This window comes from Meleagris gallopavo, chromosome 5, assembly GCF_905368555.1.
Source record: "Meleagris gallopavo chromosome 5, MGAL_WU_HG_1.1, whole genome shotgun sequence".
Classification (NCBI taxonomy): Eukaryota; Metazoa; Chordata; class Aves; order Galliformes; family Phasianidae; genus Meleagris; species Meleagris gallopavo.
The window spans coordinates 29,021,221-29,048,978 of record NC_139408.1 but is presented as its reverse complement, the minus strand read 5'-3'; the positions used below and the strand labels follow the sequence as shown (position 1 = coordinate 29,048,978).

Here is a 27,758-nt window from a genome sequence, read left to right as displayed (position 1 = left end):
AAACCTGACATGCTCAGAAGTATAACAGAAGTTTTGAACTAGCAAACTTAAGTTTAGAATCCACATGAAGAAAGCCTTTGAAGACATAATGATTAAAGGAATTTTAATTTCCATTTTGAAGCTACAGCTTCTCAGTCAATGCTTTTTAGAATTACTAGTGTATGTATTTAAAACTAAACTGCAATACCAACACATCAAAAAAATAAGCTAAATAAATGTAAAGATGAATAACAGCCTTAGTTGCTGAATATAATGCATTATGTGTCACATCAATCCAATATACCAGAATATGCAAAAAAAGCAATCTATGCCTGGACATACACTGGTGTTTAAGTAACTTGTTCCTGCTTCTTTCTCTTAAAACAAACGCTTGTCCTCAGCGCTGCAGGATCAGTGCATTAAGGAATACCTATCTACTTCTGCCTTTTTCTTCTAGTGACAAGGAGGGTGAAATCGGGACATGTGAAGAGGTAACGTCAATGACAAACCAGCCCAAAAACCTCTGAGAATTATGAGGTTGCAATAGCAACGTACAGAAAGTAACTCTAGCGGTACTTGTCCTAAAGTCACAGATAACGGGACCATTCCTAGCCATTCACCAGACAAGTCACATCAGCCGTTACAACTAAATCCATTTCTCATTGTGTTTAATAGGAACAAGTAAGTATTCATCTTTTACATCTGCTCATATGAAGGAGTTACTTTACGATGTGAAAATGGGGAAATCCAGATCCCTGAATATGTTGAAGGATGAAGCCTTAAAAAACAAACACTCAGGTGACACAAGCATTCTTAAGCGATGTCTGAAGGAACCATGATGCAGCATCCTGCCCTCCCCGCCCCAAGCCAGGCTCAGCACAGCTGGGTCAGCATGGAGAAAAGGCACAGCTGCTAAGCTCTGTGCGAGCTCAAACACGTTCTGGCTGCCTTACAGACATCTGTACTGCATCATGTAAACAAGTCCCTCAAAATAAGACAAACAGGAAAGCTGCTGTTCCTGGTAATAGGTTGGCACCCGCTTTCCCTGGTATTACTGCGGCTTATCTATAAAACTGGGCATCTGTCACCAAGACTCCTGTTCCAGTCTCACTTTGCTCATGGTGCTGTGCATTACTCTTCACCCCTGTTATTCCCCAGATGGGTTTTGCACTGCCCACTTGTATAATACAAAACATACAGCAGTATAAGTACAAAACTAGTTGGCAGACGAGTGTAAAGCTATTTTGGTAAAATCTTGTAAATACTCCTGCCATACAACAATCCACAGAAAGCACCTTCTGCCTTTCAATTTAAACAAAAGTACTGATCACATCCCAGTATCCTGCTGGAAAAGAAAAGCCAAAGACAAGTGGTAACTCAAAAAGAAATGGACTTTGCTTTGAGCAAGGATCAAGTCTATTACAGTGATGGTAGGACACTGGCCATCACTGCGTTGCTTTACTCTTCTTGTTTTTGCTTTTCTTGTCCTTTTTCTTCAAGCCATCCATGTTAGCTCTCAGCAAATTAGAATACGCCTGAAACAACAATTAGAACCATTAAAAGAACAGACACTTCAAGTATATACTAGTTTACATACTGTTCATGGATGTGTTTCTTCATTTTCTCAGTTACAGACAGCCTTCCTCTACTACTCTGGGAAACTTGTTTCTAAACCAATGTAGAAAATTAGATAAAACAACTAGATTGTTTTACATGGATGGATGTGTGCAGTCTGAGATTAATCTGTATGTCAGTTCAGTGGTGAACCAACCTGGCCCCAGCTCTCCATTGCTCCTTCTGGCTACTCCCCAATACCTACAGAAAAGGAAAATAGAAGGCTTACAAAACTTACCATCTGGAATTTATTTACTTCCTTTGAGCTCACCTACAAAAGTAATACCAGAGGTTAACCAAGAGAACACTGGCTTCTATTACAAACTATCAGTACATATTCCCCATCAGTAGCTATCTCTCACAACATCACATATAAACAGTAGGCTGTACTGACATGCCATAATACTTCACTGACTTAGAAAACTGACAACACTCCGAATTAGATTAAAGCAATCCTCTGAAGGCTGTCCTTCCCAAATCCACGCGTTTTCACATAGGAAAGAGGTGAAGAAACATTCTAGTAAAGAATATTTGCTTTCCCAATGAGGCCACACCTTAATTGTAGGTGGAAACACGAATCCTCGAATGAAATGCTATAGCCCAGATTCCCTCAACTACTTCTAAAAGTAATGCTTTCCCTTAAATTACATCACAGAGGACATTTAAAGTCAGGTAAAGCCTTTCCCAATCTCTTATTCAAAATAAACACATCAGGTCCCCAACTTCAAAAGTTAACACTTCCTGAAATACAAGAAGTTCTGTAAATGGGGGAGGGGGTAATTTAAACAAACAAAGAAACCTAGGCAACCTAAGTGAGATTGAGGCTTCAAAGCGTCTGCCTCTTACCACATATTCTTGACAAGAAACAAGAATCCTTTTTCTACTATTTCAGTCAGAGAACATTCCCCTGTTTCCTGGCTGCTCCAGTAGTGCCAGGCCTTTGTTAATTCCATCAAGCTCTATAAGAAGCTGCCTCCATCACCTGAGGCTGACTGTAGAACCTTTCTCCCTGGAGCCATGACGTTTTCCTCACCCTGCAGGTTCCATCAGGCTTTCTGCCCACACCATCCTTATCTCTCTAGAAGCAGTTTTCCCTCCCCCTCCCTCAGCACCCAAGGTTGTGGAAAACACGCACAGTCCTTTCCTGCTTGCTCAGCAATACCATTTTGAAGCAAAATCTGGTAAAGAAAGTACAACTAAACAATTGTCTTATCTGTAAGACTAAACGTAAGTGTAACATTTTGGCATCCCAATGTCAGCTGTGCCTTCAACTAATTCCATGTAGGCAAAGGGGGCAGTTCTCGTGCAATCCACATAAGGCAGCTTCACTTAAATACGGGAGTGTTGCATAAAAGCCAAGTAGGGCAGCTCATCGTTCTAACACAGAGCTGTCACTCACCACTGTGCTGATTTTCTTCTTTCCATCAGTAGCTCTTAGAAGACACTTATTGTCTGCTGGCTCAAAACTTTCTACGTGGCCTTTGCGTGGAACTGGTTTTGTTCGACCATCATCTGTATTGGAAAATAGAGAATGTTTATTCATATTTCACTAAAATCATGCGATGCCTCCCGACCTGAGATGCTAAAAATTGCTCACGAGATCAGTAAAACACCTTGGAATTTAGAGCAGCCTCAAATGAATGAAAATTTTTCAGACCCCTCCCTCTGCAATTGCAGAAGGCTCCATCACATAAACTAGTTCTGCCTGAAAAGACAGCCAAGAAAAATACACAAACTCTCCCTCAGACACGCTGTATGGACTGCTTATTTCAGCAGCGCCACGCTTCAAATGCGATTCAGACTACGGCCCTGAGTACGTATTGCAGAAGCACAGCACGGCCCAGACGGGGGGGAATCTCAGATCACAGCCTGCCCACCACTTCTCGTGGGAGCAGGGCCCCGTCGAGCTGCCACCACCTCGTCCTGCCAAACCTGCAGGTCTCTAGTGCTGGAGGACCCGCCGCAGCCCTGAGGAGGTCACTCCAACCACCCACTCTCCTCTCACATTCAATTGGAACCCACCAATAACTATAGAGAAACCTAAGAAAGGTTAAGAATGTTTTAATTCTTCGTTTTCAGAAGCCTAAGAGCTTCCAACTAGCGTCTTACAACCAGAAAGCCCCCACGTGGCCCACAGCTCGAAACACAGCCGCAGGGTATCGCCGTGCCGCTCTCGCCAAACGGACAGCCCCATCTCCTAACGCACACACCAGCACCGATTTAAACCGGCACCTCTTCACGCCGCCGCCACACCGAACACTTACATTTCTTCAGCGTTATGAAAACGCTCCCCGAAGTCCTGCACTTCTGGAAGAGTCTCGTCAGCTCCGTGAGGAACTGCAACACAAGCACACACCACACCGCCTGGCTGCGGATCCCGCCGCCGGCCCGCTCGCCTGGCGCCGCACGCGCAGCCCCGACGAGGCGGGGGCCGGGCCTGGCGCATCCCGGAGTCCCGCCCGGCCTCCTCCCGCCGCGGCCGGCACGGGGACGCCTCGCACGGCCGGTGACCGGCCGGAGTCCCGAGCGCTGGGCCCCGCAGCCCCGACCGTGCGGCACGCGGCGCGGCCCCACCTGTTCGCTCTCCAGCAGCACCATCGCCCCGCTCAGCTCCACGCCGCGCAGCCGGGCCGGAAGCGCCGCGCTCGCTCGCTCACGCAGGCGCGCAGAAGCGCATGCGCGGCGCGAGGCGGAGCCGCGCGCGCGCCCCACCCTTCCCTCCCGCCGCGGGAGAGACCGAGCGGGACCGAGCGGGACCGGTGTCTCGCGCACGGGGGGCGGGACCGGCGCCGACCGCCCCGCGAGGCCCCGCCCCGCCGAGGGGAGCGCCACGTCAGCCCCGCGCTACCGCCGCCACGCCCCGGCACGGCCCCTGAGGCGCTGCGACGGGCGGGGTTTCGGCTGCCCGCGCCTCGGCCTCCTCGCGTGGCGCTGCCGGAGCGGGCCGTGTGAACGGCCGGCCCTGGGGTGGGGGGAGAGCCGCGGTCCGGGGCGACGGTGAGCGGCGGTCCCCGGCAGCGCGCGGTCTCGGGCCTCGCCGCGCTCCTCCCGCGGAAAGGCGATTTGTTGTCGCTCCCCACAGACACAGATGGGGAAGGAATTCCCTGCAGACAGATAAAAAGGAGATGTGCGGGTGGCTGCTCGACCCCGGCAGCGGACGCTGATCTCTGGACCCGGCAGTGCTGCGGGGAGGGCCGGCGTGCCTCCTCGCGTGGTCATCCTCGGGGGCGGTCGTTACCCAATACATTAAATATATAACGAACAAGCAATTTAGAACCGGAGTCCCGTCACCAAAACGTCCGCTCTGGTATCGGCAGTCGCTCGCTGTCTTCTTGCAGACAAACCGCGAGGCAGCAGAGGGCGCTGTGATCGCGCACAGCGGCGTTGCGCAGCAGCCGTCACGGCACCGCCGCAGCCGCCCGTCAGGGAGCTCCGTTCTCACGGCGGCCCAGCAAGTGCGCGCATCTAGCGCCGCCGTTCCCTCACCGTGGATGTCCTCATCCTCGTCGTGTTTTTCCACTTGTGACAGCTGAGAAGGGAAGGTTTCAGATATACAAATTTACTTGGCTCTTTTTCATAGCATAGAAGTCTTCTAAGCACTAAAGTGAGGAGCTTAGTTTGCTTAAGTCTTCCTGAAGTTGACATTCCCAGGAAACACAACCAGAGCTGTGCTCAAAGGTATGGACGGGCCAAAGCTCTGTCCGGGCTCAGATGGGGATGGTCTCTGCCCCTGCAGCCTGCATCCACAGCGAGCCGAGGCAGCCGCTGCAAGGAGTCACTGCTGGGATGTGCTGCCTCCAGCGCTGCCCGTTTGAGGAGCGGGCACAATGAGCTCTCACTGGAGAGGTCGTTGTCAGGGTTTGATTTTCAGGAGAGACCTGAATGGGAATGATGCGGTTGTGTTGCAGATTTTTATAGGCAGCTTGTGAAAGCAAAACAGAAATGGAAAAACTAAAACAATTGCAACATACTCCTCCTTGGAAACTACCATGGGCCACAGAAACCGGAAGGCAAAAGAAATGCACTTCACTCAGCTTGCCAAAAGAGAAGAAGGGTGGTCTTGTAGCTGAAGCACGGGGATTACAGCCCTCATCTGAATGCTGGCCCCTCTGTGCACCAGTGAGTTCTTGTGCGGTGTCCTCACTTTCCTGTACCACAGCTCTTCTCTCCTGAAGACAAGGGAAGATGCATGTTTACTCTCTCTACTTCTTAAGCAACAAAAACATTTAATGTTGTGGGATGAGCGCAGTTTTCCCCTATTTTGCATGAAAATCTCAACCTGACATCAGGAGCTGCCATAATTGTTTTCACTTTAACCTAGATATTCAGGCAGCAGTAGCAGTGCAGCTACCGTATCAGGAGCTGTACAGTTCTTTGCAGGAATTTGTAGTGCCAAAGGTTCTGATAGCAGTGTATGCTGGGAGAAGGGAGGAAGGGAAAACCTCTGTGAAGAAGCACTTTTCTGCAGACAGTCAGACACTACTAATTCAGGAAGGAGAGTAAGTATTTCAGAGCAGAGGAGCAAGAAAAAGAAACCACAAGTAGAGAGAACACACATTACAGACAATGGGAATACAGAGAAGGCGGGGACAACTGTTCAGAATTTATTGAAGACTACTGTGTGTTTCCAGCATGCAACTTACTGTATGCATTTAGAAATGAGAAAGGTTTAGGAATGCATGTTTTTGGAAGGCCCTTGTCTCATGATAGTTAATGTACCAAGCTACAGGGAAAAAAAAGAAAACAACCTGAGAAATTTGCACCCAACATTCTGATTGTTCAGTTCCTCTTAGCATTGCTTGGTGCCTGTAAAATACAGATTACGGGCAGAGGAACTCTACCATCTCCTGTTCTCCACGCAGGCACTCATGGATGTTCACATACTGTAGCTATCACTGCTATGCAAGTGTGGCAGACTCCTTTCTGTTCACGAGATACTGGGATTGCTTTTGTACAAATTGAAAGGCCTTCCCTCTTAATAGGGGATTTTACTGTTACGGTATAGAACTCAAGAGACTTGTATAAAGCTTACATTTTTCAAATGTATTGTTTTATCAGCAATTTTTATCTGAAAACCTTTGAGACTCACTGATAATAAAAACAGCAATTCCACTGAATTGCTGAATTTGTTTCCAAAAGAAGTGCAGCAGAGGGTTTGTTTTTTGTTTTGTTTTTTGTTTTGTTTTGTTTTTTGTTTTTGTGAGCTTGTCTTCCTGATCGCGAAGCTATTTTTCAAGCCAGAATGTCACAATTTAATTAGGAGAGAAGCCTTCATCACAACTTGCAAACAAGGTGAAAATGGAATATTTGTAACGGTTCTTTTCCAAAAAAAGAGATGGAACGGGGGAATGCTGACATTGCTTTAATTTTGCCAAAGGCTGCCAACATTTGGAGGGAATAAGCTATTCGGCTGGTGAAAAAGTGCTGAACAAACACTGAAGGAGCTAAAGGGATACTCCCAATCACGATACACTTGCTTTTCACTTTATCTCCTGCCCCAGTTTAACACCTTCTCCTTCACCCTCTGCCCCCAGAAAAAAATAAATAAAAAAAAAAGAGAAGATGGGTTGGATTAAAACAGTAGCAAGAGGAATGGCTGGATCTTGAGAGTTGGCAGGGGCATTAGTATTTTGTAACCCAATCTGTCATGTGACTAGAGCCAGGCAATAAAAATAAGCTTCTACCAGCCCTCCTGTTTGCTCAACTTTATTATATGGTGTCAGTAGAGACTGACTTTTTTTTTCTCTCTTTTTGGCAAAAAATTAGCAAATGAAGCCACCTGAATCATTAAATCCTGAAGGAAATCTGGCAGGGAACTGGAGGAGGTTGCTGCTGTGCTTCCAAGTTTTCCTGGAAGCAATCTTGTACTGAAAAGAAGCAGAGGTGAGACCTTCTCCTCTGCTAAGTGTGCTGGGAGGAGCAGGAAGAGGAAAAACAGGATTATCAAAAGTAAATTGCATTCTTGATCAACTTTATTAGAAGTTGGCAAAGACCTATTTGAATAGACTAGAAGAGGTTACTTCTCGCACTCAAATTCAGCTGCCACACACCACAGTGAGGAGATATGTAATAACATACCATAAATTACCGTTTGCTCATCACACTGCTCAAGATGAGTTAATAACAGATAATGACCCATAATTCACAAGTGGATCATTTTGGTAATTCACTTTGATGTGTAAGTTTAAGCACGCCACATCCAAGTATAACCATGCACAGGAAAAAGAATCAGCATTACAGCAAAACCCCAGTAATAGACACACACTCTCCTTGCAAGTCTGTCATTAGCACTGTAAAAACAGAGGTGCAGACCTCAGTGTTCTCCTAGCTTCACCAGATCTGAGATTAATGGATAAAGGAAAAGCTCTCCACAGCCAAAATTTAACAGCAGCTGCTTGGGCAGAAAGACAGTTAACGCTGAGATAGCTACCAAAATGTCCTCCAGTTGTGTGCTGGGGAAATAATGTAATTCTAATGAGCACAGTGAGCAGTTACTCTTTTCTTTAGTGCTAGGTTGATTTCTGACACAGCAATTAGCAGGTTACATAGGTACAGGTGAATGTCTGCCCCCAAATCTGCTCTTAACCTTTGTAAGTGGGAAAAGGAAAAGGACACGCAGAAGGGCAATGACCAGAGAGCTACTCAACACAATATATGTACACTAAGTGATATTATTAGCGTGATCAGCTAATAATAGTGATAATGAAAATGAGGTTCTAAATGTGTTATAGATTCAGGAAGAGAACTAAAGAAGACATTTTGACAGCTCTTTCAGAGAGCAGGATATGCCACCAGGAAGCTTCTGAGGCAGAGAGGTCAGCTTCCAGGGAGAAGCTCTCCATAAGAACTGGGAGGTCTTCCGTCATGTCTTACGAACAAGTTCTTGTGCCATGAGTGCTGCCCTAAACACTGCTATTTGTCTTCGTGAATACCTCCTGTTTTATTTAATATTATTTCATAGCATTGTTTTCAAAGAATTCAGCTTACTTTAATTGTGTAGCAGCAATGTCAACTTTGAATTATTTTTTGTGAGAGAGTCCAAGAAACAGAAGTATTTCTCAGAAGTCTAATGCATCACATTATTACGGTAGAGAAAACTGATAGTTTTCAGGGAGCAGGGTTGGGGAGGTGTGAGTGGACCTGTGCTGGAGACCGTGCCTGTGAGGTGTGCAGCCAGGCCACAGCTCTCCCCTGTAGGCTGCAAAGAACCGCTGTGCTGCGCCGTGCCTCACACTGAGGGGTTACACAGCCTCAGGTGGAGGCTGCATGGCCGAGAGCGCTGTGCCACATGGCACAGCCATCCCAAAGTAGTGACCCGACAGTGGCATCCCTTTGGAGTCTAGGCAGATGGGACACTTGTGCAGAGCAAGCCAAAATGACCAGGACATGGTCCTATACTTGCCACACATTTTCCACGGCCAACATTATAATAACTTGGCAGATATACCTCATTTATTTAATACTCTTAAAGCAAGCATATTATCAATACTTAGGGATGTGAGTTTCAGTGTGCACCTCACTTACATTTTTTTTAATATTACTGGAATTCTATAGCAGGTACTGAAATGGCAGACTCAGGCCTGCGTTTGAATCAGGAGGAAGTTTTGCATGAAGTTCAAGCACATCTCATGCACACACTTTGAGGTGTGGACTTTCACAGAAGAAAGTCAAAGACTTTCTGAAAATAAGCCATCAAATTCATCTCTCTTGCAGTCTCACTGACGTCAGTACAGTCATAGCGAGATACAGGAGGTCAGAATTTGGTAGCTGTTAGCATAACTTCTCTCTTTGGAGCTGTAAACAATAAACCACAATTTTATTAGGGTTAAAACTTTGCTATTATCTTTAAATGAGTTTCATGATATGACCTTGAAATCTGGTTTCTGCGGATCTTTGTAAGTCATCTGTGAACTCCAGCAGGTTGTCTGTAGTGCAGGAGAAGGCCTATACAATACGATGCACCTTCTGGGTGCTCTCGAAATGATATTTACCAAACCTCACAGCTCATCTCCCTAGAAGAGAGAAGATATATAATCATCACTTCATTTTGTATGGCAGATTTTTAAGCAGACATCGAATGTCTGGTTAAGAGCTGTGCAAAGCATCAGGGAGGTAATTAAGCTGGAGCTCAAGAGTAATGAGGTGACAGAGATTGTGTTGAGCATCATTTCTTTCACGTTGATGTGTCCTACTTTAAGAAACACAGAAATGCAGTTGTGAAAAATTTCCACCAGACGATCCCAGTGAGGTTATGGGATATTTTTTTTTATGTACACATTTTAAAGACAGGTTGAAGAATATCACACTATGTTGAAAGGCAAGGCAAGGCAAGGCAAGGCGAGGAGGAAAAAAAGAAAAATCAGTCAATGGGAATATGGGAATTCTAGGTCAACAGAATGTCACTAAGGAGGACGACATTGTCCTTGATATCAGAGAGCACAAGGGAACAAATAATTATAAAAGGAGACACAAGGTTCTTGCTGTCCTCCACCTTCACTCTTCTCAAAAGGACAGGCCTCCGAGCAGCATATTTCTCTTGACACTGTGGGGTATTGCTTTCTTGGGAAGAAGAGGGTCACCTATGAACTCACCAGCACCATTTCCTATCTCTGCTGAGACTGCCTAAAGAAACGAGAGCTGGCTGGACTTCTGAGGTTTAGGGATCGTAACACGAACTGCTGTGCCTGTAAAACAGTGTTTTCTTCACAGCCTGTGTGAGAATGCCTGACGTGAGGCTGCACAGCACAACAAAGAGATAATCAAGTTAGCTACCAGATGAGTGAGGTGACAGATTGGCTGAGACACCATTGCTCCCATTTCCACAATCCCTCATGTTGGATAAACAGTTTTGACTGTCATAACCAGATACTTCCAGTATGACTCCCTTCTTTTAAGACCTGCCAAGTTTACCTGTTTGTTCAAGTTTTACTTGTATTTTTCGTCTTCCCTAATGCTCCTCCAAATATCCAGATACTTTCTAGGAACATTGTGGTGGGGAGGCCACTCTAGCAGCTAGTAGCTGGGCTGCACTCCCTGGGTCAAAGGCTGAAGGCAGCAGTTTCCTGTTTTGCTGGTATTCAATGCCATTTAACAATAGGGGGAAAGAAAAAAACTGAGGACCTAAGCATAGCAAAGCTGTTTTCTTCATGAGCTGTCTGCCTGTTCCCCGCTCTGCCCCAGGCTCACCACGCCTGGTGGCCCTGCCTGGCCGGAGGAAAGGAGGCAGCAGGGAAAAGAGGCAGAGGCACTAGATCCTAAGGGAATGAGCGCTGGAAGGCATTTCTGCCATACAAGCAGCCTGGACAGCTTGCCAGCTGGTCTGAAATAGCAGACTGAATGTTGCTAGTTTTTGTCCTTCCTCCTGCCTCCCATGAGAGAGAAAATGAGATCCATGTGCAGCACTTCTGGAACATCACAGTCAGCAAGAGTCACTCATGCCTTTTTACAACACTCGAAGTTTATTGTCCTTCCTAGTAGATGGTTTTAACTCTGTCTTGAGATAACGATTTTCAGTAGTGGTCCATTCATTTGAGTAGGAACTGCTCTAACAGAGATCCTTCACTCTGCCTTTTTCAATGCCACCTTTCTCTAATAGTCTGCTTAGTGCCAAATTCTTAATCCATTTTTATCAGTTCACAACGTTCCTTTGGTCTCCTGCTCTCCTCCTCCTATCTCCATTCTCAGACAGTATCCCTTGCTACCATGCTGGAGCTTGGCTCTTGTGATCCCTGTCAAAACCCAAATCTTACCTCACTTACTGGCCTTATTTTTCACAAGGATCTCCTGAGATTAAGGGTTGCAGGGTGTAGCTCTGTAAAGTAGATTAAAGTAGGCATTGTAACTACAACTGGAGTTACTCAAAAACAGGAAACACAGGTATGAAAACAGGTATGAAATTTGAATTTGTTGCTATCCCTTTCCCTGTATTTCAGCATCCCCCTATTTTTCTGAATACATGTTGTCTTCAGACACACACTGAGCGACAGACAGGAGCCCCAGGGAGATTAGAAGTAGCAGGCTCTTTGTTAGCACTCAGGCTATAGAAATACCAAGTGAGTCATCCCTGCTTGCAGTAGCAGGTAGCCCAGCCATCACCAATCACAGATTCTTAAATACAACCCTGCCAAGGAAATTCTCAAAAGGAATGCAGGTACTATAAATGCAATCCCTTTGTTATTGCCCACAGCCTTAAAAACCTGTGACAAGCCTACAACTTTCAAAGCTCAGGAATGGCACTGTTTGATGATACGGCATTCAGGTAGTGCAGTAGGTTTACAGAACTGTATGCCAGAAACCTCCACATCAGTGGATGTTTTTTTCTTTTTCTTTTCCTTTTTCTCTTTTCCTTTTTTTTTTCTTTTTTCCCCAGGGGAAAAAAAAAAAAAAAAAAGATTAGGTTATAATACCAGCAAAGAGCAGGAACATTGTGATTTTTTGCATAGAGCTCAGTCATTGAGACATACTAGTATAGGAAGTCTATCATGCTTAAACCTTACAATGACCAAACAGTATTTTATCATCACCTGAACATGGCAGAAGAGATAAAATTCCACTGGAGGAAGAATGCTCTCAGTCCTTATGGGGAACGTTACAAAGATAAAGTCTCTTCCAAAATCCTCTCTTCATCTATGCTAAAGTTTTACCTATCATTGTTTTGTATTCAAATTATGCTTTCGTCTTAGTTTTTCTAGGCAATATGGAAGAATATGGTTAGAACAGTTCTCTCAGAAGGCTACCATCACCTGTCATTTGTGTTTGTGTGTCCTTACCTACGGTGTGCTTCCTGGGAGCATCCATAGTGCATGGAGGATCAAGAGTAATGGGCAAAGCAATGGCATGACAACAGCTACACATGGAGCTGTCCTTGCTGTCCTGAATGTTGCGTTGCGCTCAGTGCTGTTAGGACAAGTTAGTTACCAAGATAAAGGAAAATAATCAAGATAGAGAACAGCATCATTATTCGTCAAGATATCAGTTGCTATTTCAGGTGCCTGTTGCTCTTGCCTAGCCAGTTTGGTTGTTACTGGTGTATTAGTCAGCTGACCACATTTAACATCAATCTTTCACTCCTCATTATGCACTCAGCTACAAGCTATAGTATAGATTGCTCCTTCCTGTAATTACAATATATAACTCATTGCTATCTATTGTGTCTAGAGCTCAGGTTTCAGAAACAAATTAATTAATTGCACTTTCTGCACTTCTAGGCCGAGATAAGACTTTTTTGCTACTTTTCAATAAAAAGCTCAGCTTTTTCCCTAGCACAAACTGTTTGCCATAATAAGGATCCTGTCATCCTCTTCATTTAGAGGCAAGTAACAGGCATTTTATCTTCACAGGGCGCCTGATTATCAGTATTATACAGTTATCTTTTGGCAGAGAAGTCCTGGCAGCAAATAGCTGCTTCAGTCTGAAAGTGATTAGCAGTTCTGCACCAGGCATGCAGCCCTGGCGAGGCAGCCTCCCAGTGCACAGTGCAGCTGGGGCCGCGGGACATGCACCTCTCCAGAAGTCAAGTGCTTCTCCATTCGCCGTGGTGACAGGTGTAGTATTTCATGCCTGTCAGTGGCGTGTGAGTTGAAGCACTGGATATGAATCCAGTGACAACTGGTTTGCTGGATGGTAAATGTCAGGGTGGCCTTTGGACTGTCCAAACACAAGAGTCTAAAGAAAACTAGCATTTTTGCATATCTGTAAATAAGGACTTCCTCGCTCTGCAGATGACCAGACTCCAAACATGGTTTCCCCAAAATCTTGCTTCTTGAGGATGGATAGTGTGATCCTCCTAGAGATGCGGCTGCAGCACAGGACAGGTGTTGGTTGTCACATGCTCAGGCTACAGGAGGTAGCTTCAGACAGGCACCAGAGAAAAGGTGCTATTACTACCCAGCTGAACGAGGTGTTCCTCCTATGAATGATCTGATCACGTTCATCCTTTTATTTTCCTGTTATCCCACATACTATTTTTTTTTTTTGAGGATTTATTTAAATTTCTTTTTGCCTTCCATTTTTTTCCCTTCCTTTTTCCCTCTCCCTTTCTCTCCTCCTCATTATTCACTTCTCTGTTCCTAATTGCTGTTCTTCACTATCCCTTTTGTCACGTGTGCCTGGCTGTCACCCAGGAGGATTTCACCACGTGAAGCTGTAATTTCTCTGACACCAGGGGCCGAGTTGCAGTGTGACTGCCAGCTTTTGGAAAGTCCTTCTGCTATTCAAGACGGAATTGTTCTTGCACTGGAGGAACCTGAGAAGAAACAGCCATTGCCAGTGGGAGAGCTGTTGTGCTATTTCTGTTAGTGTGCAGTCAGTCAGGGATATTGTGGGAGTGAGGCACACCTCTATAAAACAATGGTTGCCTTCCCAAAACACTCACAGTTTTAAGTGATGACAGTGTTCTTTCATAAACCAAGCACGCTTAAAATCTCTAGTGAAATCTGACAGAGAGTGAGTTGGGGAAGTCCCACTGCATGCAGAATGAAAGTCCCATCTCTCTGGGTGAGAAAGAAGACGTGTATCACTTTCTCTCCTTTACTCCACTGTTTGGCTGCTGATTGGAAGCTGCTGGATGAAACCAAGATTTCAGGGAAGGTACAGACTGCAGCTTGTTCTCAGCTGATCCTGTTGCAGGGAGCAAGTTCCTGGCTATTCACAAGCAGTAAAAATAAACAGTCTGGGGAAGGCAGGGAGGAGGGAGAGAGACTGGAGGGTACTGAGAAAAGAGTAGGAGCTACAGCAGCTGGTGTTTTCTTTGCTGGTTCTTTTCAGAGGATTTAGGCAGGTTGGAGATGTAAGTGATTAATGTTGAATGATAGCACCTTGCCCCCTCCTCTTTTTGGAAGGAACACAAGTCTTTATGCGTATCGCTGTTCCCTCAGCTTTAACCTTTCCAAGATTTACACACTCCATCCACTCTGGTGCAGTGCTGTGGGGCTGACAGCACATCTGGGTGTATTAACTGTACACTCTGTGGTTTTTACAAATGTCTAGGGTTTGTTCTAAATGTTTTGAAAGGCTGCTCTCAAAGCCCTGAGACTTCCCCCTTGGAGCTGACCAGACTGAAGACAATGTACTGCTACACAAATTGCAAATGGGTAGTTTTTTTAGCTGCTTCTTCTGTGCCAACCCTTCTGCAGTAAATGGCATATCTAGAAACTGCTGAACTCCAGGAAAACTTCCCTCCATGATGGCTCCTGGATTGCCCCAGGACAAAGCACATTTGGGATGGAGGGACAAGAACCAGAAATCTTTTCCTGTCCTTCTTCATATGTATGTCAGCTGTTTGGCCAGGTACATCCAGTTATCCTGCCCCTGGCTCTGCTCAAGGGCAATGGCATCACAGCATGCTCCTGTGCTGTCTGAATCAGAAGCCTGCTTTGATCTTGCCTTTCTGGCACTGGAGAAAAGCACACAGCAGTTATTGACAGGCAAGGCACATCCATAGCTTCTATCATTGATAAAAAAAAGAACTTCAACATAAAATTTTTGTTGTACCTTAAATAACGAGGTTCCCACCAGGAACAAAAGTTAAGGAGACTTTTTTAATTCTTTATCTTAAGCAGGGCTGGTGGAGGTTTAAAAAATTAAGAGTGTGCTAATGAAATTTAATGAAGACACAAAGTTGAGATGTCTCATCAACAGAGAAGATGAGCATAATATCAGGAAAAAATCTAATGACTTCAGAAATTCACAGTGCAGAAGGTCATACACCTAGGTAACAGGAGGTCTTGCTGCAAAGACAGGAACACATGTGGAAGACAGTGGTGAAGAATGATCAAGATGTAGTTATCCACTGCAGGTAACCAAGCCAGCCATGGGAAAGGTAAATGCAATGACAGGATGTTTTAGACAAGATACTCTGAGCAATTAGAAAAGCATTACTGCCATTATGTAAAGCAGTACCAAAATCTAATTCAGAACAGCATGTACTATTGTCACCCATATTTACAATAATTCAGACTAAAGCAAATGACCAGGGAAATGAAGAGTCTGTGTTAGAATATCATTGAAAAACTCTGACTTATGTAGCAAACCAATGAAAACAGGTGAGCAGTGACAGGAGTCTTTAAGTATGTCTGAGGAAAAAACACCAAGAACAGAAAAACAACTACTTAAATTGAAGCATGACCTTAAGACAAGAACAAGGTGGTATGAAATAATGACTCAGGAGAATCAGCTTGTATTAAAACTTTCTACTAGATTTATTAGTGGCTAAGCAGAAAACAAGCTCAGAATGGCACTTCACAGTTAATTAGCACTGCCTTCTGATGTGGAAAACCCAGTAGGTCCCTTTCTATCCCAAGTTCTTAATGTGGACTTTCTAGATGCTTATGAACTAAGAACAGCATATGTGTTTACTCTGCGTGATTTAGCTGTGATGATCAGGACATTGATTATCACCCTTTTAGGTCCTGGGAGGAGAGCTGAAGTTTTTCATCAGCTTGGTTGATATCCAGACCAGGCTGAGGGGAACTGAAGGAGAACTCATGCTTTACCATGTGGCTGTTGGTTGGTAGCTGCTTTGGAAAATGAACTACTGTATCATGGCATCGCCACTACCAAATGAGAGTTTTGCTAGCAGTCTTTCTAGAAAGACCAAAAATTGACTAGATGTGAAGAACGAACAAGTCAGTAGCTCAGTGCATTTAGCAGTGGGTGTTGGGTGGAAATTACACCATGGTCAGCTGATTTTACCTGTCCTGATTTCAGAAAAAGCACCCTAGTCTCCAAGACTGCCAGCAAAGCACTCCTTAATTGAACTTCCCCAATTGAAAACATGACCAGAACCATTCTGGATGGCAATGCCTTGTTATTTTTAGGTGATGTCTGGCACATGTGATGATCTGCCTGTGAGGTACATGCATGTACATGCATTTCACATTTTACTTCTGACATGGTCCCGATTTATGAGGGCATGAATTACGTTTGCCATGCAGATGCCCCTCTGTTGTGCCTCCCTGGCGCATACCGAGACATGCTCATCTCTCAGTGTGTGCTGGGGCGGGACCAGAGGAGCCCTTCTGAAGGCTGAGTTAGTCACAGACACACTGGAGGTTTCTTCACTTTGAGATCCAAGACTGGCTTTTGCCAAGACAAGTGCTGGCACATCCCACGGCAGAAAAGGAGGGGAGCACGGAGGAGGTGAAGGGGGAGAGAAGACCAGAAGACACAACTGATTATCCTTTTTTCTACTGCACTGGTCCTGTGAGAAAGGAAGAATTTATAATGCATGTACACACTCCAGGATTTACAAAGACTGTCTTCAGCTATATATCATATTTCCAGGGGTCAAATGTTTATGCATTTTGTCTACAATAGTAAAAACATGCATTTTTAATACAGAGTGACTGATCACGCAAGTGAGCCAAAGAGAAATACATTAAAACAAAGGCCAGTCACTTTTCTTCTCCAGCAAGATTAGCTGGATGGCATAAGCTTCACACCCCACCTTGATGCAATGCCTTGACTGCATTGCATCTTTACTTCGAAACAAAACAAAACCACCTTGAACAACAGCTCATGAGACTTGTTTATTAGGTTTATATAGTTTTTGAGAATTCTTACATCTTTTGATATGTAGACGCTTTCCCTATTTCAATCTGCCCACATCACTTGCATAACCCACAAAGCACCTCAGCTGCAAGCAGCACAGCATGCAACTACACAACATGTGTGTGAATCATGTTGCAGCCATACCAGCAAGCTCTGTCTTGAAACATGACTGAAGTTATCAACTATAAAAAGAAATGCAGTTTTTCCAAACGATTTTTGGAGGAATAATGTAGTCAGATCTTCAATGCTGAGAGAAAGGGAACAAATTTACAGGTGACCACTGCACACAGAGCTCTTTTTTTACTTAGGAAATCCCAAGCACTGTTCAGATGCTCACCACAGGCCACCAAACACAGCGTATTATCCAAAAAACTTCTTTCTCAGTGGTGACCCTGCCATTCCTACTTGGGGCGAGGGAAGGATCTCTGCTTCAAAACACAAAAATTGCTTATGAATCATCTTTATTTTTCCAAATTTTAGGGAATATGGTGGAATTTCTTCTGCTAAAGCCAGAAGTTTCATTACAGCCTTGGGGAAAATAAGTAAACGTTTCAGAGAAAGAAAAATAAATGTTTCTCTCTGCTCTTCCTCAGAGGCACCCAAAGACAATTTCGTTAGTGCTGGGTGCTGGGCTCTCTCAGAGTTGAAGGGGAGGTGCTGCCATGAGACAAATTGCCCTGCAGCCCTTCAGACAGCTCAGTAGCCCTGCACGGACCACACAACACCCCACAAGCCTTGTAGTACCCACACAGTTCTATCTCTTCTTCACTCCAGGCTGGCTGGCACAAGGCGGCCTGTGCTAGGCTCTCCATTTCAATGCTCAGTCAGCCCAAGTTCTTCTCACCCAAAACTGCAATGTGTGGGGACTTCTTGAAGCTGCCCATAAAGTAAACCCACAAAGTCCATCCCAGCTTGGCCTCAAGCATCTTTCTGGGTCACTTACTGCATGCTAAACAAACATATGAACTTGCCCAATGGCCAATTCAGCAAAGAACATGCTGAGGTGTGGGCTGTTAAATAAGGGTGATTCGTAAGAGCTGAAAACATGCTTGGCACAGCACAAGGCACTGAGGAGGACAAAGCCCAACCTCAGTGTGAAACTGTACCCAACTCCCGCGTGTGTTTGTACAAGGCAAGTGGCTCAGGAGGACAGTGTCACACTTTCATGTGTGTTTACACAGGGCCTAGCACAACAGAGTCCTAATCCAAACCGGAGCTCCTAAGTATCACAGCAATGCAAATGAAATAACACTATGTATACGCTTTCCCCCTGTGCTCACCGGGTCAGGCTCAAGCACAGCTGTCCTTGTTCGGAAGGGCCAGGGCTTTGCACCACACTGAGGTGGCTCTGGGCGGGCTCCCTCAGCATGGCCTGGCTGCCATCCCGCCTCCTGCTGTGAGGTGAAACGCCTTAGCATGGGCCCTAGAGGAAAGCTAATTTCATTTATCTTGTGTTTGCCTCAGCTGAAAGCACGTGTGTGTGCAATTACCAGGGTTCAGCTAACGCTGGTATTTTAGTAAGCCACAGCAACTTGGCTGGGTCAATCTATGGGTCCTTTTTTTAGAAAACAGATAAAATGGAGTTGGTAGAGAAAAGCCTTTTGCTGACGTTTGCTGAAAGCAAACCCCTAGTACTTTATAAAGTGGACAGTGAAACTTTCTGTCATAAGATTTAATGAAAATTTTAGAACTTTTAGCAACCTGTTTCTGACTAGATTTAAAAAAGAACGCATTTCAGTCATTTCCATCTATTCTTTAATCCAACATTATTAAGTGGCTCATGTCCCACAGGCAGCATACCACATAGCAGGTAATCCTACAGACATAAAACTTGTATAAAGTTCACCTTCTGCCATGAAACTATGCTGTAGTGAACAAAAGCTGAGGATCCATACATGAGTATGGGCCTTACCCTTTCTAGATACAAGAGGCCAGAAAGAATTATTAAAATAATTAAATATGCACACCTACTTCATTAATCAAAAAGGACATTCCACTAGAAATCTGACCACTCGCTGAACTCAGCTGACAATGGAGAGCCATCTTTGCAAATAACAACATTGACAGCAAAACATAATTAGGAATGTTATCTGTCTGTAACATAGAAAACAGTGTGCAGCATTCAGATAGTTGCATCCAACAGATGCCTTCAGTTAACTGCTCATATAAGGGGGATATCATTTGAGAAGAGGTGGCTCCAGACACCATACGAAATTAACATTGTACCTTTAAAGTCTGTAAAATTTTAAATATAGAAGCTTTAGAAGGGAAGCAGGATGGTCATTTTAAAAACACCTTTTCTTCTTCTTTTTTTAAGGTGAATGTTGAGAAAAATAAGCAATATTAGAATAAAAGCATGTCCTTCAGTAGGACATTTGGTAATAAATTCTGTACGTAAATGAGGCTCACAGTCTCTTTCATATTGTAATAGTATCCCCAGTGGGATTTGCTTCCCGGACTGTTCCCAGTGCCCTCCCCCAGCACCAGGAGAGGAGAAATGCAGTGTTTTTAATGACTGATGCAGAAGCAATCTTGTTTTTGTGACTGCATCACCTCTCTAGGACACAGTTCAGTAGGAGTTTGTCATGTGGCTGAGCAGAAACGATGAATGCAGGTTTTATGAAGTTCATTCCCCAAATACAAAGGAACAGAGGGGTGGGGAAAAAAAAAACAAAAAAACAACTCACCATATTCTATTGCTACAGGATGCAACAGTATACAGTTCACAGCCTGAGCTCTACATTGATCACTGTCAAGCTTCTGGGCTGCAATACACCTGAGATCACTCTCCGGCCCCAAGCAGCAAGCCTTTACCTGCAATCTTAACCACAGCACCTCTCCCTCTCTAAGCACCTCCTGCTATCTCACCCCTCTTCTTCTTCCTCGAAGAGGTGGGGGCATTCAGTGCTTTAATGATTCCTGGTCCGGGGCTGGGGAAAACTAAGCTGGTCCTGCCTGAGGACAAGGAGATGTCTGCCAGTTGGTAACCCCCCCCTCCCCCCCCTCCCCAGAAACACACACGTTTCCTCCCTGCTGCTGTACGCTGCCTGCCTTACCTCGGGCATTGCTTCATTTCCTGTTTGCTCCCACCAGTTACTCTGTGCCATTATGCAGGCTAATATCAAACGGGTGGAAGAGGTAAACACTAAAAAAAAACAACCCAGTGTGTCCTTCCTCTCCTCAATGGGCACGATGATATTGTCAGGAAATCGGTAACAGCTGCAGGTGCTGGAAATGAACTGTATGTATAAGAAAGTCTGTGTGTTCAAAACATACATACAGACAATATTTACTGCAAACAGGTTATTTTGAACAGGTGAGCACTACCACAGAGTCTCCTTCAGAAAGCACCCTGTGCACGTGCTGTCTCCCCAGGGAGGGAAGCAGACAGGACAGCCCCCAGCATGGAGAACAGAGCCAGACCCTACACTGCCAAGTATGGCACTGCCACTTTCCAGGCTGCCTTATTCGCATCTCATTTCTCCTCACAGGATTTTGGGTCTTGGCTGAAGGAAGGGTGATAGGACTGAGGAAAAGCAAATGCCATCCTGCTGTAGCAGATCCATACTTAAGTCCGTGTGTACCTGGGTCTGCTATGCCAGTCTGATCTGACCACACGAGGCTTAGATGCTGGGCTAGGTTAGGTGCTCAGGGAAGCAGTTTTGCTATTAACTAGATCATTTAGGTTGCAGACATCCATGCAAACATCACTGCAGGCATTATTTTCGCTAGGAAAAAGGCAAGCAAAGCACAGCAATCGTAGGAGCTGTTGGCTTTACTTACTCTCAAGTCTGGGAAACAGTATCCCTGAGCCCATTTCATCGGCTTTCTTTTGGAAATCAGTACTATTGTCAGCTGTCAGTAACTCATTCCATTTACCTGCTCACAGCTTCTCAGGAGGACACAGCAAAGCCTAAGCCGGCTAAGGTTACTGAATGATAACAGCAATTCTTAAGTCAAAGGGTATAATGAGGCTCTCCCCAGACAGTGACAAGCTTTGGATTTCTTGCAGGGGCCGCTGATTGTGTCTGTGTCTGTTTGTGCCTGCTGGTTGCGAACTCTCCCCCTTCTCCTCCCCAGGTTTGGCTCCCCCCCCAGCCGGTTGCGGTGAAGCTGGGAGGCTATGGGCACTCGGTGCTGATTAAATTCTGCTGACTGAGGAAGATGTCAAATTCTACCCAAAGCAGAGAGCCGCCAAGGAAAAGCTGCTTTTCTTTGCTTTTGACAGCTGGAGCCATGAATTTAAGTAGAGGTCTCACCTTCAGGCAAATCAACAGCTGGGCTGAGAGCAGGCTTTCTTAAAGAGAGAGTGCACCGTATTTTCTGGAGTTCAGTGCTACCAAGAGGTGAACGAGTGCACGAGAACATTTTGTAAAAAAAACAGGTGCAGCTGGGGTTTTGTTGTTGTATTTTTTTTTCTTTTACTAGAGAAGGACCAAGTAACAAACAAGAAAGAGGAAATGAAAACACAGTCTTATTTCCCACCCTCAGTGTTTCTCTTCTTCCATTTCCCCTGTGAGTGCTTACAAAGGGGAGGCACAGCCTGTGTCTGTGCAGGAAGTTCCTGAGCCCTTTCCCTAAGAAGCCTCTGCACTGAGTCACATCTACTTTCATGTGTGTGTACCAGCCGTGCTGGAGGAAGTGGTGGCTCTGCTGAGTGCAGAGGAGGAACTCATGCACTATGGGGCCAGGCTCCGTGACACCTTATTTTCAGTCCCACGGGGAAGAAGCCAGAACCCTGAGGAGGTTCAGACCTCTTAGGAGGCAGGGCCAGGCACAGGTCTGAACTAAACGTAGAGGGAAATATGCAGTGCACAGCTACACAGCCACCATCACATGATTCATGTGTGCATTATGTATTAGCAGGTGCAGTTAGCCAGAAGTGTGATGTGCACCTGCTATTGGCCTTTACTACACTCCCACCTCATCAGTAACTCCACAGATACTTAGAGAGTGCTCTGGCCACTAGACAAGAGATTTCAGGGTACTTAAGTACTCCCAGCCCCTCTTGTTGAGATGATAACTTCAGGAAAGCATTAGAAATGAGTTGGACCAAAAGAAAAGTAGGTAACTGTTTAGTCTGCACTCACATGGTTAGGGACCTGCTGGGCTCCATATGCTGATTTCAGGGCTGCTCTTCATGCAGTAGCTGTTTAAACCATTAACAGCCCTCAGGCAGGGTGAAGAAGCCCAGTCTTCAGCTAAGCTAAGTGCCCTCATCAGTAGGGATCATAGCCATGGCAACTCTTCCAACACAGCATACCCTGTTGTCTTCCCATTGCCTGCTGAAGACTTACACAGGGAGATATGTCCTACCACAGCCTCTTCTCTAATCATTAGAAGACATCCCGGAGAGCTGGAAAATGTGAATTTCAAGCTCTTCAGAAGGGAATTAAGTCTGTCTCCCCAGTAATTTGGGGATATGAAACAAGAGCAGAACAGCACTTCTCTTGATAAGGATGGAAGAAATCTTAATGGACTTAATCATATTAAGATTGTCACTTACTTTGAGATTTCTAATGTATATACTGGGAAGACTGCTGCAACCACCAAGCTGTAGTGTAAAAACATATGACCAGAACTACTGTCATCACTGTTACTCCGGGAGAAGAAGAAAAAAGCAGGGACATCAATATCATGTGGAATCCAAGAAGGAAAATGAGGGAAGGGCAGAGAGGACATCATTTTAGTTTCCAGATCTCTATTTACTTTTGATGTGGGATAGAAGTCACACTTGTCTGACCTGCAAACACTGAAATGCTGGTAAGCACATGTAGTAATAGAATTTTAAGAGTGCTTAAATAGGATTTTTTGATGTTAAGAGTTGAAGTACCTATTGAACACAGGTATTTGCAGAGTTAAGCAGCAGTTAAGTTCTCAAAATTGCAATTTAGGGTGCAGGCACCAGAGCTCTATCAGCTCCTAACCTAAGCATAGACAGACAGGCATTATTTGGATTTAGCTCAATTCATGCAATATTTCCTAAATTTTTTTCATCTTTGCTTTAGTTCCATCAGTGGTAAGAGAAGCAGAAACTCCTGAAGGTAAGTTGGTAAGTTATTGCAACTGAGCTGTCTTGTAACTATTCTGCTATCACGACATAAGGGGAAGACGAAGTTCAGCTTTTGCCGTCATTCCAACTAGCTACTACTGTAAACCTCTGCTGAAACTTTTGCCAAATCTAAGTTTTTAAACATGGAAGTTCAAAGACATTTGAAAAAGTAACTGAAGTTGATTTCCCTCAGAATTGAAAAACAGAGGCTAGTTTCTTCTCTGCCTGAAAGCAAGAAGGATAAAAATCAGGTGCCATAATTCTTTCTTATTAGATTTTCTGCCCAGTTTTACAGCCTCCTACTGTTAAGGAGGGGTGCTGTTAGAACAGAAACTTGGAAAGGTAAATATTTTTCTGAATTTCATTTTTAAAATGCTTAAGGAGCACCACCTCAAATAGGAAAGATGCTGGGTACAGCTGAAACCAGTCAAAGACGTGAAACAAAACAGCCCCGTTTGTTGTGAGCGGTGGAGCAGAGACTGAAAGCTTTGTGATTTCAGAAGAGAAACTTAACCATCAGCACATCGTGACATTTCTGGTGTGATGCATTATGATGTGTGGGTGGATTGCCATGCCACATGTTGTTATTTCAATGCATTATCATCATCAGGGCTCTCTGAAGCATTGCTGTGTTTCAGCAGAACATCATTATCTTCTGCAGCAGCTTCAGCTCAGCAAATCCTACCAGGTTCACAGATAATCAGCACATTAAAAAAAAAAATCCAACTTTGCCTAAATTTGCATCTTAGCGTTTCAGAAAACTAGATAACTGGAAGTAATTTCAAAGCAAATGATTTCAAAATATAGTTTACATACACATGCATACGGGAACCTTGATTCTCATTTCAGTCATTTCAGGGAAGGGAAACATGCCTCGTTACTTTTGCAAACAATCATGCAGTTTCAATTTCAGACAATAATTGTAATTAAAGAATATACTAGAGAGGATTGTAATGCACAATTTGATTCCAAAAAGACAGAACTTTTAAATAATGAATTATGAATTCTAACTCCTGCCTACCTTTTGGGCACAAAGAATGATCCCACTGCAATTTTTTTTCAAGAACAGATGAAAATAATAGGATTAGCTTATGAAAAAATACATCTGATCTTGAAAATACCCTGGTAAATACCAGCTATTCCTTCCAAACACAAAGCTTTGAACTAGCACTGATGGAAATCATAACACAGAAGCTTTCCCAACTACACTGAAACTACAGGGCATATAATCCACAAGTTAGTTGAATTCAAAAGTCCATGTCCTGGAACTGTGCTGAGATTATTTCGCAAGTGTGAAGGACCTCTGTGTTCCTATTACCAGGAAATAGTTAATATTCTTTCCCACTGGGGCCCATACACACCTGCACAACTGTGGTGTGTGGTTTCTTCTTGCAGCTGCATCTGTGACTCTGCTGCTGCCTGTGTAGAGGTTTTAAAGCGTAAGTGGAGAGTTCACGAGACTGCCCTTCGGTGGTACTGCAGCCTGAAGGGCTGCTGCAGAAGCAGTGTAACTGCTGAAGTAGCTTCAGCAAAGTTTTGTTCCTAATTGCATATACTACATCCCATCTTTCTTCGGAAACATTAAAGCATATTGGACAACACTAAATAATAATTTATCCTCACAGTATCATTTCAGAGTCTCTGCCTGCTATTATCTGCTTTTGGGGGGATTTTTTGTTTGGTTGGTTGGTTGTTTTTTTTTTCTTCCAGAGGAAGAATGAAGCTGTGAAGCCTTTAATAACTGTTTCCCTAAGGGTCACTAAGAGCAGGCCTGTGGTGGAGCCAGATATGCAGTGCAATGCAAAACTTTCCCTGTATGTTGGCTGCTCAATCACTGCTGCTCCTGTAGTTTGCCATCTGAACCCTTTATGCAAGAAGACAACTATTTTTGTCCCAACTGTTAAGAAACCATGGTTCACAATATCTGCTCCTTCTCAGGAATGAGAAGATTACCAGGGTCAGCAGTCAGAATAGAGAGTTATCAGTTAGCCTGGGGCTGTGGGAGCTGCGATTAGGATCATCTGCTATTAACCTCAGGTGCATGCTCTGGATGCAGTGAGAGAAGCTCAACTCAGCTCTGCATTCAGGATCTGTCTGGTGTAAGGATGATGTATGGGAGGCAAGAGATTGAGTTCACTGATTCTACAAGGCTATATGATTTAGGAGAGCTGTAGGGTTGTTTTACTATAATCCAGTCGTGTGATCCCCTGAAGGCTCATATACCACCAAAGGATGATCAGAGCCAAAGAAAGGCTTGTCCTATTCACTCCTTATTTGCACCTTTCCTTCCCCCAGCATAATATCCCTGGTCTGGTCACGGAATGACAACCAGTTCATGAGCCAAATCACCAGCCTTTGGGCTGACAGATTTTTCTCCTCCAGGCAACATTTTTAAGCCAAAGATTTCAGAGTAAATCATACTTTTCAGAAAATGTGCACTGTTATGTTTAGTTTACAGCTTTCTGGAAAAAAACAGTAGGAGGAAAATGAGTGTGTACATGCCACACCTTATCACGTGAGGCAAGCAGACACATACAGCTACGACAAAAATTACTGCATGCAATTGTTGGTGCACTGTGTCACAGGAGCTTTGGTGTTTACACATTAAGCTGCTCATTTCACACAAAAAGATAGTGGGGCAAGAGACCTGTCAGTGGAAAGAGATGCTGGCTGTGTTTTCCTTGTGTTCCTTTCAGTGTAAGAATTCTCTAACAATAACTGTATTTTGGTTTAAAAAAAAAAACAAAACAACAACAACAAAAAAAACCCACTAGTAATAAAAGAACCCAAACAAACAAAATAACAACCTCAGCATAAATCGCCAAGGTTTTTCTTTCTTTTGAAGACTTGATTTCACACACACACACACACACACACCTTTTCTTGGCTTTATTTAACCTAAAATAAAAGTCCCTTGAGTTCTTTTGTGAATGAGAAAAATCCTATCCCTCTGCTGCACAGCAAGTGGCCCTGTTTATTTGTTATGGATGAACAAAAGTTTGAGGAAAGATTCATGGGAAATGTCTTATTATTGCCACAGACCTATGCCTTGGTAAGAAACCCATCAAGACGATACACCTACAAACACATAGATAACAGGTGTCCTCTGCTCCCAAACAACCTGCTCCCAAAGAAAACAAGGCATTTTCTCACAATAATGAGATGCAATGGAGATTTTGAAAGTCCTGCTCAGACTCTTAATACTCACAGTCAACCCCCCTGCTCAGCAGCATTCCCCCACCCTGCCTACACCATTTGAATGGCCAGACCACACTGCAGCAAGCTTAATTTGGACAAAAGAAAAACAGGGAACAAGGCTTCATAGTCACCTGCCCTTTATCACAGCCAGTACTCAAACATTACAGCTTCCTTTACAGAAATGAAAAGCCCACCTCCAAATTTTTGTTCTGGTATCTGGCACCTTTGAGGAGAGCAGGTTTATCATTCAGCCAACAGCTATTCCAGACAAGTCACTATGCTGTTAAAAATATTTTACTTTTTATAGCTTAACGCACAGAAACTCAATGTTCCCACAACTCTCCTGCAAACAAATACACCCAGCAGGACACAAGAGAATTAGATGGTTTTTTATGTGTTTTTTTTTTTTTTTTTCCCCCATTCTCTACGTTTATTCCATCCCTGCTCCATTTTAGGCTGAAGACAACAACTTCAGCAGGAAAAACCTTTTTACCTCTAATGTGGCCCACCTAGATTCAACATCTGTTAGTAGCTAGCCTGAATGGTGATTAAAATAAATAAATAAATACATAAATAAAAATTGCCCAGCTATTGTCTCAAATCATGGTTGGAGATATCCAGGTTGGACACCTACCTCTGTGAGAGGTCTCATAGCTGTGAGCAATGGGAGAAAAGCGGTGCCTTCCTCTGCGCTTCTGCAAGACTTGAGGCTAATGCTGCCAGTTGGCTAATGAGGCTGCTCCCTGCCTCTGCCCAGTTCTGTGGTTCCCTGCCCCAGGGAGAAGAAGCGGCTGTCCCTGCACAGTCCCTGCAGGCTCACTGCTCACGGGCTTGAGACTCCGGGCCCAGCTGAGCTCTGCAGGGCAGCTCTGCCTTCCTCTCATGTGCTGGTAGCCTGGTCATCCCATACTTGCTCCCTGTACCTCACAGGTGCCGCTTTTCATCTGTGCCCGATGCATTTCAAATCTGATATTAAATGCAATGAAGCCATTTGCCTCTGGCTGTACTGAAGAAATTCATCCTATTACCAGTAACACCAAATAAGGAAATAAAAGACATTGCTTAGTTTGCACAACCTTTTATTTTCCTCCCTAGAACTATTTTTAGTTAAACAATTTTTGTGCCAAAAGAGCTCTGTCTGTGTCCAGAGCTGCCCTGGTCATCGGCACTGTTACCAGGGACTTGAGCTTTATGGCCCTCATAACTGCAGAGGGCGAAAGGTCGAGCCGTGGAGCCTTTGTGTCAGCTCTACATTTCTCTTTAAACACATGTGAGAGACAAAGCTCCCCTGAGACCCCATGGAAACTGCCTCCGGGGGCGGGGAGAGGGTGAGAGAGCACTGGCCTGGCAGATAAAAGCAACATCA

General features: G+C 44.4%; 1 protein-coding gene and 1 non-coding gene across 3 annotated transcripts; one reads left to right on the top strand and one right to left on the bottom strand.

The window, feature by feature from the left end:
* Positions 1 to 86: 86 nt before the first annotated feature.
* On the bottom strand, positions 87 to 27,432 carry SRP14 (signal recognition particle 14). Of its 2 annotated transcripts, XM_085225038.1 has the most exons (6): positions 27,027 to 27,416; positions 4,168 to 5,762; positions 3,858 to 3,930; positions 2,993 to 3,105; positions 1,832 to 1,864; positions 87 to 1,514 (listed from the first exon to the last, which is right to left on the bottom strand). In XM_085225038.1, the coding sequence occupies exons 2-6, from the start codon at positions 4,189 to 4,191 to the stop codon at positions 1,425 to 1,427; spliced, it is 333 nt and encodes a 110-aa protein (XP_085081164.1). In that variant the 5' UTR covers positions 4,192 to 5,762; positions 27,027 to 27,416; the 3' UTR covers positions 87 to 1,424. The 2 variants fall into 2 exon arrangements, with proteins under 2 accessions (XP_085081164.1, XP_085081165.1); XM_085225039.1 differs by lacking the exons at positions 87 to 1,514; positions 1,832 to 1,864 and adding an exon at positions 1,534 to 1,794 and having other exon boundaries at positions 27,027 to 27,432.
* On the top strand, positions 22,560 to 22,670 carry LOC116216723 (U6atac minor spliceosomal RNA). Its single transcript, XR_004160040.2, has one exon. It is a non-coding gene; the product is annotated as a U6atac minor spliceosomal RNA (small nuclear RNA).
* Positions 27,433 to 27,758: the final 326 nt, after the last annotated feature.

Bases quoted from the DNA above. Each gene is read 5' to 3' on its own strand.
- SRP14 (XM_085225038.1), bottom strand. From the start codon at position 4,191: ATGGTGCTGCTGGAGAGCGAACAG. The intron at 3,106-3,857 runs GTAAGTGTTCGG...TTTCCAATACAG, and splicing joins TTTCATAACGCTGAAGAAAT to ATGATGGTCGAACAAAACCA. The intron at 1,865-2,992 runs GTGAGTGACAGC...TTACTTTTGTAG, and splicing joins AGAAGAAAATCAGCACAGTG to GTGAGCTCAAAGGAAGTAAA.